General features: G+C 40.0%; 1 protein-coding gene across 2 annotated transcripts in view; it reads right to left on the bottom strand.

Annotated features, from left to right (window-relative positions):
* Positions 1–16,098, bottom strand: part of LOC143284164 (large neutral amino acids transporter small subunit 1-like) — a 69,458-nt gene that overhangs the window by 25,505 nt on the left and 27,855 nt on the right. For both annotated transcript variants that reach the window (XM_076590826.1, XM_076590825.1), the window contains exons 4-9: positions 14,349–14,448; positions 7,378–7,422; positions 3,554–3,677; positions 2,696–2,799; positions 716–812; positions 70–219 (exon numbers count right to left, since the gene is read on the bottom strand). In XM_076590826.1, coding sequence (XP_076446941.1) covers positions 70–219; positions 716–812; positions 2,696–2,799; positions 3,554–3,677; positions 7,378–7,422; positions 14,349–14,448 — 620 coding nt within the window. The remainder of the gene's footprint in view (positions 1–69; positions 220–715; positions 813–2,695; positions 2,800–3,553; positions 3,678–7,377; positions 7,423–14,348; positions 14,449–16,098) is intronic.

Here is a 16,098-nt window from a genome sequence, read left to right on the forward strand (position 1 = left end):
AAACAAAACATTTCACAAGTAAAAACAAACAAACATCTCCAGGCTGTTCAGATCTGTCAGGTCGTTCACCTTGATGGGTCGATGGAGGTTGGGCTCTTTGTACCTGAGGTACACCTGTCCGGCAAACACCATGCTGAGCACAGTGGCAAACCCAAAGCCCTCCATCTCGATCAGGTACCAGATGTCTCCCGACATTTGGAAGCACAGTGACAGGGACAGCTGCAAAAGCAACACAGCACCAGCATCACCATTTTGGTAGTAATGCTGCATAACCAGAAGTTCGTATCTTAATATCAAAACAAAGTAAAATATGTAAAAAAAAAAAAATTAAAAAAAAGAAAAAGAAGAAGAAAAAACATCAAAATGCTGACACAGAAATCAATATAATACAGAAATACTCCCTCCATGAGGTCCATCACGTTCCACAAACTTGCACACACACACATGTATATTCACACAAGCATGCAAATGCACACACACACACACACACACACACACACACAACGCATTTGCAACAAATGGCTATCTAACAGACATTCAGGCCCAACTATCAACCAACAAGTATACATACACCAAAGCCCCACCCTTCACATACACACACAAATATATTCAGACACACACACAATGACATATATTTATTACCTGTATCTCACATATACATTTAGCATCACCTGGCACAATGGCACATACACAGACACATACACATGGTACTTACAATAACAAAGAGTGATGTAGCAGGTGTCAGGTACTTGTACTGGATCATGGACATGAACAGAGGCATGTGGTTGTTCTGGGCGCCGATGAAGAACAGCCTGGAAAAACGACAACTGACAGCTGTCAGTCATGTGGATGACGCTAAAAGAAAACAGGATAAAGCTCCCATTGCCGTCTATGACCATCACGCAGTGAATTCATATCCACTGTGTCCAGGACAGTGGTCACCAATCCTCTCCTTCTGCTGTTTTAACCTTCCCTAACCAACGGGTGCAATAGCCGAGTGGTTTAAGCGTTGGACTTTCAATCTGAGGGTCGCGGGTTCGAATTATGGTAACGGCGCCTGGTGGGTCAAGGGTGGAGATTTTTCTGATCTCCCAGGTCAACATATGTGCAGACCTGCTAGTGCCTGAACCCCATCCGTGTGTACACGCGCGCAGAAGATCAAATACGCACGCTAAAAATCCTGTAACCCATGTCAGTGTTCGGTGGGTTATGGAGACACAAAAATACCCAGCATGCATGAACCACGACAGAGACATTGGCAAGTCGATGTTGGTCGTATAACAGAAAGAAGAAGAAGAAGAATCAAAGTCAGGTACCAATTCACACATAGATGGAGTGAGAAAAATCAGAGTAAAGTGCCAACGGGCGCAATAGCTGAATGGTTAAAGCGTTCGACCCTCAATCTGAGGGTCCCGGGTTCGAATCACGGTAACGGCACCTGGTGGATAAAGGGTGGAGATTTTTCCGATCTCCCTGGTCAACATATGTGCAGACCTGCCAGTGCCTGAACCCCCTTCGTGTGTATACATAAGCAGAAGATCAAATATGCAAGTTAAAGATCCTGTAATCCATGTCAGCGTTCGGTGGGTTATGGAAACAAGAACATACCCAGCATGCACACCCCCGAAAGCGGAGTATGGCTGCCTACATGGCAGGGTAAAAACGGTCATACACGTAAAAGTCCACTCGCGTATATACGAGTGAACGTGGGAAGAAGAAGAAAAAGAAGAAGAGTAAAGTGCCTTTTCCATGGAAAGGTACCCATTCACACCTGGGTGGAGTGACGGAGAACGGAGGAAAGCACCTTTCCCAAGGACACGACACCATGCCGAAACAGAACCTCGAACCCTGATCACTGGAGAACACTGGATCAGAAGTCCAACACCTAACCGACTCTGCTACACCACCTCCTGATGGAAGAGAGTCTCGTTTCTGTCACACGGAGAAGTGTACTGCCAGGGTCAATGAGCTGCTTAAAGCTTTGTACCCTGAGTACTGATTCATCTGTAACAGCTGGCTGCTTTCCTTGGACTGAGTACAGATATTTCTAAACATTGGGCACAAACAGTTTTGCTTTCTTCATCATTTGTATTCTATTTCACAGCTTTTAGGTTGTTGACTTTAGCCTCTACAAAGTTTCGATGTTGTCTGTTGGTGTTTTCAAGGGTACTATGTATGTTTATAGTGACGTTGAGCATGTTTTTTTGTTTGTGTATGAAGTACGGTTTCAACAGTCCACTCAGCTATTGTAGGGCTGGTCCACAGAAACTGTAGTGGAGCTACACTGATGGGGTACAAAGCGCCAACCAAAGTGTATGTCTTAACACCAAAACAAAGTAAAATAAAGGGGGAAATAATCGTCAGAAGACAATACGCGTCTATACAATACAGAACAGTCCTGCTCATGCTGTCATTCCCGATGTCTGACGCCTTGCCTATATGCCATTTTACTTCTCTGATGATGAAATTCAACATCCACAAAATGTCAGTCAGAGTGTCTCTGAATTAGAAAAAAAAAAAAACTTAAAAAATTCATGATGACAAGGGAGTTTACAGAGGCAAGGCCCAGTACTCCTACAGAAAAAACACTGTTGATGACAGACACAGGCATGTGTAAAGAGGCAAGGCCTACAACCATTACATAAAACCAACGTTGACAACAGACAGGGGCAGTTTACAGAGAGGCAAGGCCCACCTTGACATGGACAGTATGGTGCCGTTGATGGTGCCCAGCACAGAGATGCCGATCAGGACGGGCATCAGCCACTGCATCACCCCCATCGTGAGCTCTGCAAAAGTCTGAACACAACACACATTATTTTTACACAATGCACACCACATGATTTCTGCACAACACATGCCACATGCTGTGCATTTAATTTTACACAACAAACGCCACATGCTTTGCGTTTGATTTTACACAATAAACACCTCTTGCTCTGTTTGTAATTTTGCACAATACACACCAAATGATTTCTACACAAGGCATGCCACTTGCTGTGCATTTAAATTTCACATGATACACACCAAATGATTTCTACACAACACACGCCACTTGCTGCGCATTTAATTTTACACAATACACTCCAAACAAATTCTACACAACACACACCACTTGCTGTGCATTCAATTTTACACAACACACACCAAACGATTTCTACACAACACACGCCACTTGCTGTGCATTTAATTTTACACAACACAGGTCAAATGCTATGCATTCAATTTTACATAAAGCACACCAGTGAGCTATATTTTTGCACAACTGATGCACCATGCTGTGTATACATTTTGGCTTTTTCATGCAGTGCTGGCCTACTATGTTGGCACAACACATGCCGCGCCAGGCTTTTTTTTCTTTCTTTTTTTTTCACATACTTTTGCACAAATGATGCCATATGTTGGGATTTTATTTTGCCATGTTAAAATAAATAAATTTATTATTAAAAAAAAACCCACAACAAACAAACCCAAAACCTGTGAAATCGCTACCAATCCACCATCACACACAAATGAAACCCACACTACACGGCCCACAGTACACAGTACACACCACAGCTACGGCGGTAGAACGTGTCATCTGCTCAGGAGATAGCACTCCCAGGTAAGCGACATTAGCCACCAGGTAGACCACAATCACCAGACACATGGAGATCATAATGGCCCGTGGTAAGTTCCTACACAAGCACACACAATGCCTTATTTACTCCCATAAGGCACACACAGAAACATACAGAATACCCTAATATCTCCAATAAGAGACAACAGACACATACACAATACCTGATCATCTCCAATAAAGAAAACAAAAACATACTGAATACCCTGGGCAAGACAAGGCAAGGAGTTTATTTCGTGTGCCTCCTGGGGGCACTGAAACATTACATACATTCATCTTTTACACATATCCTAAAAATATAAAAAGAGTGATGTCAAAAACAAAAAGTAGGCTAATTCGTTCAATCACTTAATATACACATTGACAAGTACTATTTCACTCATATTACAAACAAACGAACAAACAAACAAACAAACAAATCGCATCAATAGACCAATCATAAATGAAAAGAGCTACGTATAGCAGAAACCAATAATTTAAGTTTTAACAGCATTATCGCCAATGAGAGACATAAGAAACATACGCAATACCTTATCAAGTTAATATCTCCAATTAGACAACAGAAACACACAGAATAACTTATCATCTCCAATAAAGAGAACAGAACATACTGAATACCCTACTGTCTCCAATGAAAGACATCAGAAACATACATAATACCTTATCATCTCCAATAAGAGACAAACAAAATATGCACAATGCCTTATCATCTCAATGGTGTATACGAAAAAGGGTGCATAGGTGTGTGTATGCAGGCAGGACACGCAAGCACATGTACGTTTATTGGTTGTAAGCCTCCCCTCACCCCCCCCCCACCCCCTGTTTTTTTATTTTCATCTTTAATCTTTTAATCATATATATATATATATATATATATTTTTTTTTTTTTTTTTTTTAAGTGTGTGTGTGTGTGTGTGTGTGTGTGTGAGAGAGAGAGAGAGAGAGAGAGAGAGAGAGAGAGAGAGACTTGTTTTGCTATGACATTGCTGACTGCAATGTTGTTACATGTGTTGTGTGCCAAATTTCACTGTTTTGCTTGTAATCTGTATCACAGACTTCTCCACACTTAATCTCTCTTCAGAGATAATAAAGTTGTTCTGATTCTGATCTCCATCAAGAGACAACAGACACATACATAATACTGCATCATCTCCAATAGAAGACAACCTAAACATACAGAATACCATATCATCTCCAATAAATGACAATAGAAACAACCTAAACATACAGAATACCATATCATCTCCAATAAATGACAATAGAAACAACCTAAACATACAGAATACCTTATCATCTCCAATAAATGACAATAGAAACAACCTGAACATACAGAATACCATATCATCTCCAATAAAAGACAACCAAAACAGACAGAATACTTCACTGTCTCCAATGAGATGCAACAGTAACATACATAATACGTCATTGTCTCCAATAAGAGAAATCCATTTGTTGTGTATGTTACAAAAACAATGCACAAGAATCACAGTAATTCAATATGAACACATAAAAGACATCAAATATTTAAATGCAAAGTTGATGTAAACTTAACATACAACCATCATAGTCACATGCATGTGCAATAATCACAGTGAGAGAATAGGCATTAAACACCATGCTTTAATCAAACGTACATGGATAAATGAATAACACAAAATTATTCAGCAGTATTTTCTATCCAATAGAGTACAGAATACTCACATACATGCACTGCACAGACACTGATACCATCAGACACCAAGCAATTAACAAGCATAGATAATTATCTACTTGTAAACTGTATGAATCAAAGACTTCATCACTCTTGATTCCTATTTCCGAGACACCAGAAATGCCAGTGGTAAATGCATATAAATATTTAGGTATTTTGTTTTCCACCAAACTTAAGTTTTGTGCCTGCCTATGTGTGCGTATGTGTTAGGGTAGCTGTTAGATACACATGTATTGTTAAAATGTATGTACACAGTGTGTGTGTGTGTGTGTGTGTGTGTGTGTGTGTGTAGTCATATTTTGGTGTGTATGTAACATAGATGTAATGTTTTATGTTAACAAAGCGTTTTTGTAAAGCACCTAGAGCAGATTTCTGGATAGTGTGCTATATAAGTATCCATTATTATTATTATTATTACCTCAGCATGTGCTGACCTGACAGGAAAAGCAAAGAATGCTGCGTTGTGCCTAATGCGAAAACTACGTACTTTGAGTAATAATAGTTTGTCTATATTTCTGAAACTGTTTGATTCTCAGGTCCAGCCTATTGCACAGTATGAGGCTGAACTTTGGGGCCTTGATGATGCTGCACATCAATGTGAGAAGGTTCATTTGTTTGCATTGAAGAAAATGTTAGGGGTTGATTTTAAAACACCAAATAACTTTGTTTACAGGGAAACTAATAGATACCCGATTTATATTAACTCTGTATTGATTCGTATTCGTTACTGGATTAAACTGACAAGAATGAATGATTGCAGGTTACCACGGAAAGCTTATACAATGTTAATTGATTTGGATGCAAAAGGTAAAAGAAACTGGGTTTCAAAAGTTCGTTGTAAGTTGTATCAGTTTGGTTTCGGTTTTGTATGGGAAAACCAAGGTGTGCAAGATGTCAAGTTATTTTTATGTGACCTTAAAGATAGACTGATTGCATGCAGATGGCATGAGTGGAATTTTCATGTGAATAATAGTGATAGGTTTTGCGTATATAGGACATTTTGTACTGGTCATGGTGTATTTCAGAAATTTCTCACCATCATTATCGTTACAAGAAACATTCTGCACTTGATTTAATGTGTCCGTTGTGCAAAAGTGGAAATGAAGATGAGCTGCATTTTGTTTTATGTTGTCCTGCTTTAACCAGTTTGAGAGTATGATATATCCCACCTGCTTTTTATAGATATCCCAATCAATTTCGTTTAAGTCTACTTCTAGTATCTGAAAAAGAAAGAGTCATAAGGAATTTGTCAATATACTTGTACAAGGCATTGCATTTCAGATCTGTTGCAACTTCATGATTTTCTTCAGTGACTGTGCTTGTTTGTGTATTGTACCCCTTCATGAGGGGCAATGGCTTTTATATGAATAAAACATCCGCATCCGCATCTTTCTGAAATACGAGTAATCAAGAGAATCTGATTCTAAACTAATTACAAGTCCCTGTCAAATTCTTTCATGCTGGCAGATTTGTTGGGACTTCCTTGCATTTTTATAAATAGACTGATTGGCTTGCTGCGTATAGTTTCTTCTTCTTCTTCTTCTGCGTTCACTCGTATGCACACGAGTGGGCTTTTACGTGTATGACCGTTTTTACCCCGCCATGTAGGCAGCCATACTCCGTTTTCGGAGGTGTGCATGCTGGGTATGTTCTTGTCTCCATAACCCACCGAACGCTGACATGGATTACAGGATCTTTAACGTGCATATTTGATCTTCTGCTTGCATACACACGAAGGGGGTTCAGGCACTAGCAGGTCTGCACATATGTTGACCTGGGAGATCGTAAAAATCTCCACCCTTTACCCACCAGGCGCCGTCACCGTGATTCGAACCCGGGACCCTCAGATTGACAGTCCAACGCTTTAACCACTCGGCTATTGCACCCGTCGCTGTGTATAGTTTGATTCTTGATTGTTTATTGAAAAAAAAAAAAAGAAAAGAAACAAAGATTTGGAACAAGCTGTGGTGAAAGTGTTCGTTAATCTTTCTAGGGATACGTCTACAGACCCACCACTGGCAGCACACACATCTGAAGCAACACTCACTTGTGAGGTTCAACCAGCTCCTCTGTCAGGAAGTTCAGATAACTCCTGAAAACACACAAAACAAAGCAAAATGCTGAAAACACAGAAAAACACACAAAGCAAAACGCTGAATCAACACAAAGCAAAATGCTGAAAACACAGAAAAACACACAAAGCAAAACGCTGAAAACACACAAAGCAAAACGCTGAATCAACACAAAGCAAAATGCTGAAAACACACAAAACAAAGCAAAGCAAAGCACAGAAAACACCCAAAAAACCAAAACAAAACAAAATGGTGAAAACTCACTGAAAAAAGTAAAAAAAACTAAAACCAAATAAAACAAAGCAAAATGTAGAAAACACATCACACAAAAAGCAAAATGATTTTTCTTCTTCATTTCTCCTGTTCACTCCTGTGTATACGAGTGGCCTTTTATGAGTACGACTGTTTTTACCCCAGCCATGGAAGCAGTTCTACTGTTTTCGAGGGGTTGGGGGGTGCATGCTCAGTATGTCCTTGTTTCCATAACCCACCAAAGGCTGACTTGGATTACAGGATCTTTAACATGTGTATTTAATCTTCTGCATATGTGTGAAGAGGGTTCAGGCACTAGCAGGTCTGCACATCTGTTGACCTGGGAGGTCAGAACAATCTCCACCCATTACCCACCGGGCGTAGTGACCGGGATTTGAACCTGGGACCCTCAGATTGAAAGTCCAATGATGTAATCACTTGTCTGTTTCGCCTGTCAAAGCAAAATACTTAAAATAACACAAAACAAAGCAAAACACTGAAAACACAGAAAATGAAGCCAAATACTCGAAACACACACACACACACACACACACACACATACACATACACACACAAACAAAAGAATGATGCTGGAAACACATACCAAAAAAACAAAAAACAAAAAAAAACTCGTAACAAACAAAATTAAGCAAAAACTAAAACAAAAATGGTGCAGAATTTCCTAAGTACGTTAAAACAGAACAGGCACCACTGAACACCACCAAAGTGACTCAGCAGCAGTGCAGGGTCTCCTCTGGTGTGTGGCCTCCTGGCGACCTAACATTAATGGTTCCCTGTGGACTGTCAATGCTGGAACTGCGATGGACGAACCCGGGTGTGGCCATGTATGGGGGAATCTAAATGAGCGGTGTGGGAGTAATGCCACTGAAACGGTGCAGTTGATGGGGCAGCAATAAAAAAAAAAAAAAAAAAAAAAAAAAAGTGCAGAATTTTCAACTGTTCCTGCCACTGCTGCAGCTTTAACTCCATGTGATCAATGTATTTATCAGCATACTTATATATGATAGTCAGTCGTGTCCGACTATGACCATCAGAACAGCAGAGGTGGCAACTGCTGTTCCGACTATTTGGGCTAGAATTTGATTATAGTGGAGAGTGTCTTGCCCAAGTACACCCCCACTCTCTCAGCCAAGAGGGTTTTAGGACAGTCGGCAATGGGATGGTTCCCAAAGGCCAACTAGCCCACAAGGCTGCAGCACTAAGAGACAGTGCAATTTTGCCTCCTAGTTTGAGAGTCATAGTCCTTCACAAAAGACTAAGCTGTAAATGGTTTCCCATTGACTGGAGAAACCATTAATAATATAGCTCTCACTTTGTTGTTGGCCCAAATGTAAACTTATGTCAATACTTTATCATACTAAATGACAATGTAATGAATGAAAGGGGAAAAAAAAATCAAAGGAAGCATTTTTTTGATTTAATGGAATCTGTATCTCTCACTATTCTCGGGCTTGCTTTATTCCATTACCAGGTATTACAGGAAATGTAATGAAAACAAACAGCTATCATAATAGTCTCAAAAACATACATCCATCATGACAAGTCTCAAATAAATGGATCTCCACAGCATCACTATTACCAATAGTCATCGATATCACACAAAATAAAACGACATTAAAGACATGAAAGAACCATGACTACATTATCACTCAATGATCATCATGGCAAGATTTCTTTTTTTTAATATTGAATTCTATAGCCCTCCATGCCCTACTCTTATGAGCATCTACACACACACACACACACACACACACACACACACACACACACACACATGCACACACACACACAAAATTACCACTCAGATTGAATTATTCTGAAGCTTTTTAAAGCAATAGAAATATTTATTATAACTTCAGATCACTGGACATAGGAATCCCACAAGGATCAGTAGTAGCATCTACACCTTTCAACATCTTGACTTGCAATCTTTCACTATCTTTGTCAAATGTTGAAAAGGTACAGTATATGCAGACGATATATGCATATGGATGAAACTGATGAAGAAAAAACATACTCCTATTTGATTAATGAACTATGCAAAGAGGCTATATCAAGGAGAACTGGATAAGCTGACTAATCATACATCAGAAAATGGACTGACTCTGTAACCTGAAAAATCTTGCATGGTTCTCTTTGATCCTGGATATCACCAAAGCACATTACTTATCTCTAAAATGGATGGGTCCCTGACAGAATATAAACAAGTACTGAAGTAATCAAATTCCTTGGTGTATACATCACATTAAAACTAACATGGAATTTACATTTAGAATACCTGTTGACAAAGGCTAGAGAAAGCCTCAACTTATTAAAGATTGTTAGCAAGCAACACTAGGGTCAGGATACTTATACATCTAGCAACATTGCTAGTATGTTCAAAGCTAACCTATGCACAAGAGGTTTTTTTCTGCACCAAAATACATGTTAAAAAATTATAAACTGTGGATAGTAAAGCATATAAGTTTGCTTCACTTTAAAAAATGTATAAAGAAATTAAAATATCAACCTTTGAAGAACAGACAAAACTTGAATCTGCAAAGTATATCCTGAGAAGCACAAGAGAGAAAAATTCTAATACTGCCAAGATCAGTTTAAAATCAAACCTTAATTTGCCCAAAAGAGCACAGTCTGTTCACTCCCTCACAACTACCGGTTCTTTTACATCAGCAGTGAACCCAAATGATACTACCCCTCAACCATTTTGTATTGTATTGTATTACTCTTTTTGTCACAACAGATTTCTCTGTGTGAAATGCAGGCTGCTCTCCCCAGGGAGAGCACGTCACTACACTGAGAGTGCCACCCATTTTTTGGGGGGTATTTTTTCCTGCCTGCAGTTTTTTATGTCTTCCTGTCGAAGTGGATATTACTACAGAATTTTGCTAGGGACAACCCTTTTGTTGCTGTGGGCTCTTTTGCGTGCGCTAAGTGCATGCTGCACACAGGACCTCAGTTTATCGTCTCATCTGAATGACTAGCGTTCAGACCATCACTCAGGTCTAGTGGAGGGGGAGAAAATACTGGCGACTCTGCCAGGATTTGAGCCAGTGCGCTCAGATTCTCTATTTCCTAGGTGGACAGGTTACCTCTAGGCCATCACTCCACACAATAATACATGACAATACCTACATGGGAGATGAACAACAAATTTGACATTAATTACACACATTTAAAGAAAGCTGAAGGCTCTGCTCTCTCTCTCTCTCTCTCAGAGAGAGACAGAGACAGACAGACAGACAGACCCAGTACACACACACACACACACACACACATGCGGGCGTGGGCAGAGAGAGTCAGACAGACAGAGAGACAGACAGGCAGGCAGTGTCATAGAGACAGAGAGATTACTATTGTCATGTCTTGTTACATTTCTATAATACATTGGTAACTGAAAGTAACATACTTACCAAAAAATAAATTTGTGAAATTCCTGCTTGAGTAAGAGAGAGAGAGAGAAAAAAAAAGTACTGGATTTGACTAAAAAATACAGATCTCTCTCTTTCTCTTTTTTCTTTCATTTTGCGATTCAGTATCATTTTGCATACACGTATTTCAATTGCTGCTGTCACTCGTCTCATCCTTTTGAAGGGCAAGAAGGCAGCACGCAGTATATACTGTGACTACTGTGCCCAGAATCATTTTCCTTCCTTCTGATGTTTGTTTGTCAAATATCAAAAATATTTCTGTCTCTGTCAAATATCAAATATTAAATCTGTCTATCTCTCTCAACTGCATGTGAAGGTAAAATTAGTTTGTTTGTTTTTTATCATCTCTCTCTCTCTCTCTGGGAGAACAACACACACACACAAGACCCCCCCACACCCTCACACATTATGCTAGTACGACAGACGTGCAAAGACAGACTGATAAACAGATTTGTTTCTGCATGTTTTGCTGTAACCCCTTGTCTACACCATATATCTCAAATGTGGCATTGTTTGCTGCATCATGTGATGAATGGTCCTTGTGGCTAGACAGGGACAGAGATCACTGTGTGTGTGTGTGTGTGTGTGTGTGTGTGTGTGTGTGTGTGTGTCTGTGTGTGTCTGTGTGTGTGTGTGTGTGTGTGTGTGTGTGTGAGTGTATGTGTGTATATGTGTGTGTGTGTGTGTGTGCATGGGCGCATGCATCTGTCTGTCATGTGTGGGATATGGGTGTTTATATACAGTGTGTGTGTGTGTGTGTGTGTATGTGTATATATGTGTGTGTGTGTGTGTGCATGGGCGCATGCATCTGTCTGTCATGTGTGGGATATGGGTGTTTATATACAGTGTGTGTGTGTGTGTGTGTGTGTGTGTGTGTGTGTGTGTGTGTGTGTGTGTGTGTGTGTGTGTGTGTGTGTATGTGTGTATATGTGTGTGTGTGTGTGTGTGCATGGGCGCATGCATCTGTCTGTCATGTGTGGGATATGGGTGTTTATATACAGTGTGTGTGTGTGTGTGTGTGTGTGTGTGTATGTGTGTGTGTGTGTGTGTGTGTGCATGGGCGCATGCATCTGTCTGTTATGTGTGGGATATGGGTGTTTATATACAGTGTGTGTGTGTGTGTGTGTGTGTGTGTGTGTGTGTGTGTGTGTGTGTGTGTGTGTGTGTATGTGTGTGTGTGTGTGTGTGTGTGTGTGTGTTCGTGGGCCATGGGAACACCCAGTATGCTCTGAGGACAGGAGCGAATCGTTTTTTATTTGTTGTTTTTAATTCAAAGTCCATTTGTTTGTTTGTTGTTTTTAATTCAAAGCACGCTGGATTTCATTAAAACAACTAAGAACTGACTCTCACCCGGATCTACATTATGCATAATGTTGAACACTAGAGTTGGTTCCTTCAACACACTACAGATCTGAAACGGGCCTTTCACATTCGGGACAGATAAAAAGAGTGTAACATTTTTTTTTTTATATCTTCGAGTTTGTCGTCAAATACATCAGCAGTAGCGTGGCAACATCATACCCCCTTCCCCTCCCCCATTTTCCCTCCAGATTTGCGCAGATCTCAGGAATGGCCTGTGGGACTTTTCTGCAGCAGTCACGCACAACTGATAGACTTTTTAAAAAATTTAATGAAATGGAAAAGATCATTTACATGCAGCTTTCACATCCCTGTACTTTGTGTTGATTGTAAATCTGTATCACAAACATTGAAACAAGAGAGGCAAGGCCTTCAAGACTCACTTGTGATACACTAAAAAAAAAAAAAAAAAAATCTAATCGTTAAAATGTGTTCTGTATTTGTTATTATAAAGCTTCGCGTTAAAAAAAAAAAAAAAAAAAAAAAAGTCCTAACCAGATTCGAATTAAGTCCCCTAGCATTAATTACAGAGTAATTTCCCTTTTTTACTATCTGCACCAAAAACATTTGCAAAATAAATAAAACTTCCATGCTTAGCAAAAGAAGTTCCTGTTTGAACAAAAAAAATGATAATAATGACTGCTCTTGTTGTTGGGTCAGAATATCAGATCAAAGTGCCAAGTTTAGAGAATACAAAAAATATAAATATAACAGTAAATGCAGTTTGCATGTAATTAGGCTTCATTTTTTACTCACTTTTTTTTCTTTTCTTTTTTCTTTTCTTTTTTTTTTTGGTGCCCATCCCAGAGGTGCAATATTGTTTTAAACAAGATGACTGGAAAGAACTGAATTTTTCCTATTTTTATGCCCAATTTGGTGTCAACTGACAAAGTATTTGCAGAGAAAATGTCAATGTTAAAGTTTACCACGGACACACAGACACACACACACACACACACACAGACAACCGAACACCGGGTTAAAACATAGACTCACTTTGTCTACACAAGTGAGTCAATAATTTCATCTGAAAATAAGAGGGCAGCTTGTTTCCACAATTTGTCATTTAATTAAGTTTTTTGACCATTCGCAGTATAAAGATTAAATTTTTGTTGGATCCCTTCTCACAAAGGAATCATGGGAAATGACCGTTGTGTGAAAAAAGGTGCAATGATTATTATTCACAATGCAATAGAATTTCGCATTCCATTTTCATCACAAGAATGTTATTCTCTACTGTTGAAAACCTGCTGGAACGATGTCAATAAACAAAAACTGGGGTCTGACCCTGTCAGAGATAATGCTAACTACAGCTCACGTTAAATGGACCATATGCTTTCTCCTAAAACGAAAGGACACTGCAGTAACAGAGGGCTAACCAGTCTAATATACAGACTATGGTTGAATGCTACAAAAATAAAATTTACTTCTAAAGTGACTTGTATTTGTGGTAATGCAATTTCTCCAACGTACATCATCTACGAATGTGAACAGCTGAAAACATTTTTACCTCACTCATTTACAAACTCTGCAGTTCCATCTACTTCCATTGGAAACGTTTTATATGAAAAATCAACTTATGTATGAAATAGTTCAGAGTTTAACTAGAAGCTCAACTGGGTCTCTGTTGCAATGTTGACCAGTTAGTTTTTTTTATTTTGTTCATACTTTTTTTCTTTTTTTTTATAAATGCAAAGAAGAGAGGAATAGGGAAAGTAGTGATGACATTAGGCATAGGGAATGGGATGGGCCTTTGTCTAAAATCAGAATTGTGGAGAGACATCAAACAAAAGAACTCACAAGAAAAAACAAACAAACACAAACTCACTCAATGAACCACTCTCTCTCTCTCTCTCTCTCTCATCAACTCCCGACACAAGACATACCATCCACTGTAGGCCCAAAACCCAGAATAAAAGGACAAGGCGATGGCTCCACCACTGAAGTCAGAATCTCCAAAAGCATCCTCAAAGCTCTCCACGTTTCCTGCACAGTGATATTTACAAAGAGATTTAACAGTTTCAGCTTCAGTTTCAAGGAGGCACCAAAGCTTGCAAGACTGATCCATACATTATGTTACAGCTTATACAAACATACCATTCCTTTCAACACAGAACACACACACACACACAGACACACACAAAAACACACATGTAGACACCGACACAAAGACACATACACACCATTTCTTTCCACACAGAGCATGTGCATGCACACACACACACACACACACAAACACACACACACACACACACACAAATAGACAGACACACACACATAAACACACACACACACACACACACAAACAAATGGACAGACACACACACACACACACACACACAGACACACACACACACACTCACACACACACACACAAATAGACAGACACACACACATAAACACACACACACACACACACAAACAAATAGACAGACACACACACATAAACACACACACACACACACAAAACAAAACACACACACACACACACACAAAACAAAACACACACACACACACACAAATAGACAGACACACACACATAAACACACACACACACACACACACACAAACAAATAGACACACACACACACACACACACACACACACACACACACAAATAGACAGACACACACACACACACACACACACACACACACACACACACACAAATAGACAGACACACACATAAACACACACACACACACACACACAAACAAATAGACAGACACACACACATAAACACACACACACACACACACAAAACAAAACACACACACACACACACACACACACACACACACACACACACACAAAACAAAACACACACACACACACACACACACACACACACACACACACACACACACACACACACACACACACAACGAAGTGCCCTGTCATGACTGGAAAGGCGATGATGGTTCAGTAACAAGAACGCCCATCAGTTAATTAAAACAGACAGAACTCAGCGCATTCCTCCAAGAGAAAGAAGAAGAAAAAACCCCAAAAAACAAAGCAAGGGATGGAGTGGTTGGAAGGGGATGGGAGGGTAGGGGGGTGGGGTATTTTCCCCCTGACTCCCCCTGCGAAACACAAGGTGCGGTATGAACTGTTCCCTAGCAGGGTCTGCTGTTCCAGTCATTCTCCTTCACCTGTCCCCTCCTCCATCTCTCACTCTTTTTTTTTTTTTTTTTTTTTTTTTCTGTATATATATCAAATCCCCCCACCCCCACCCCTATCCCCATGCATTGAAAGTTACATCTCTTAAGGGCCCCCTCTCCCTGTGCATTGAAAGTTATATCTCTTAAGGGCCCCCTCTCCCCGTGCATTGAAAGTTATATCTCTTAAGGGCCTCCTCTCCCCGTGCATTGAAAATTACATCTCTTAACCTTTCCCGTACGTCGCCTAAAATTTTGCGCGCCGTACATCGTGGGTGTGCAGAAACCCATGGTTTCTAAGAAGGAATGACCCCTCACTGTACGTCGTGGGTGTGCAGGCACCCATGGTTTCTGTGTACGAACTAACCCTTCGCTGTACGTCGTGGGTGTGCAGGCACCCATGGTTTCTGTGTACGAACTAACCCTTCGCTGTACGTCGTGGGTGTGTAGGCACCCATGGTTTCACTGAAGAAATAAG

The sequence above is a fragment of the Babylonia areolata genome, chromosome 7, assembly GCF_041734735.1.
Source record: "Babylonia areolata isolate BAREFJ2019XMU chromosome 7, ASM4173473v1, whole genome shotgun sequence".
Lineage (NCBI taxonomy): Eukaryota > Metazoa > Mollusca > Gastropoda > Neogastropoda > Buccinidae > Babylonia > Babylonia areolata.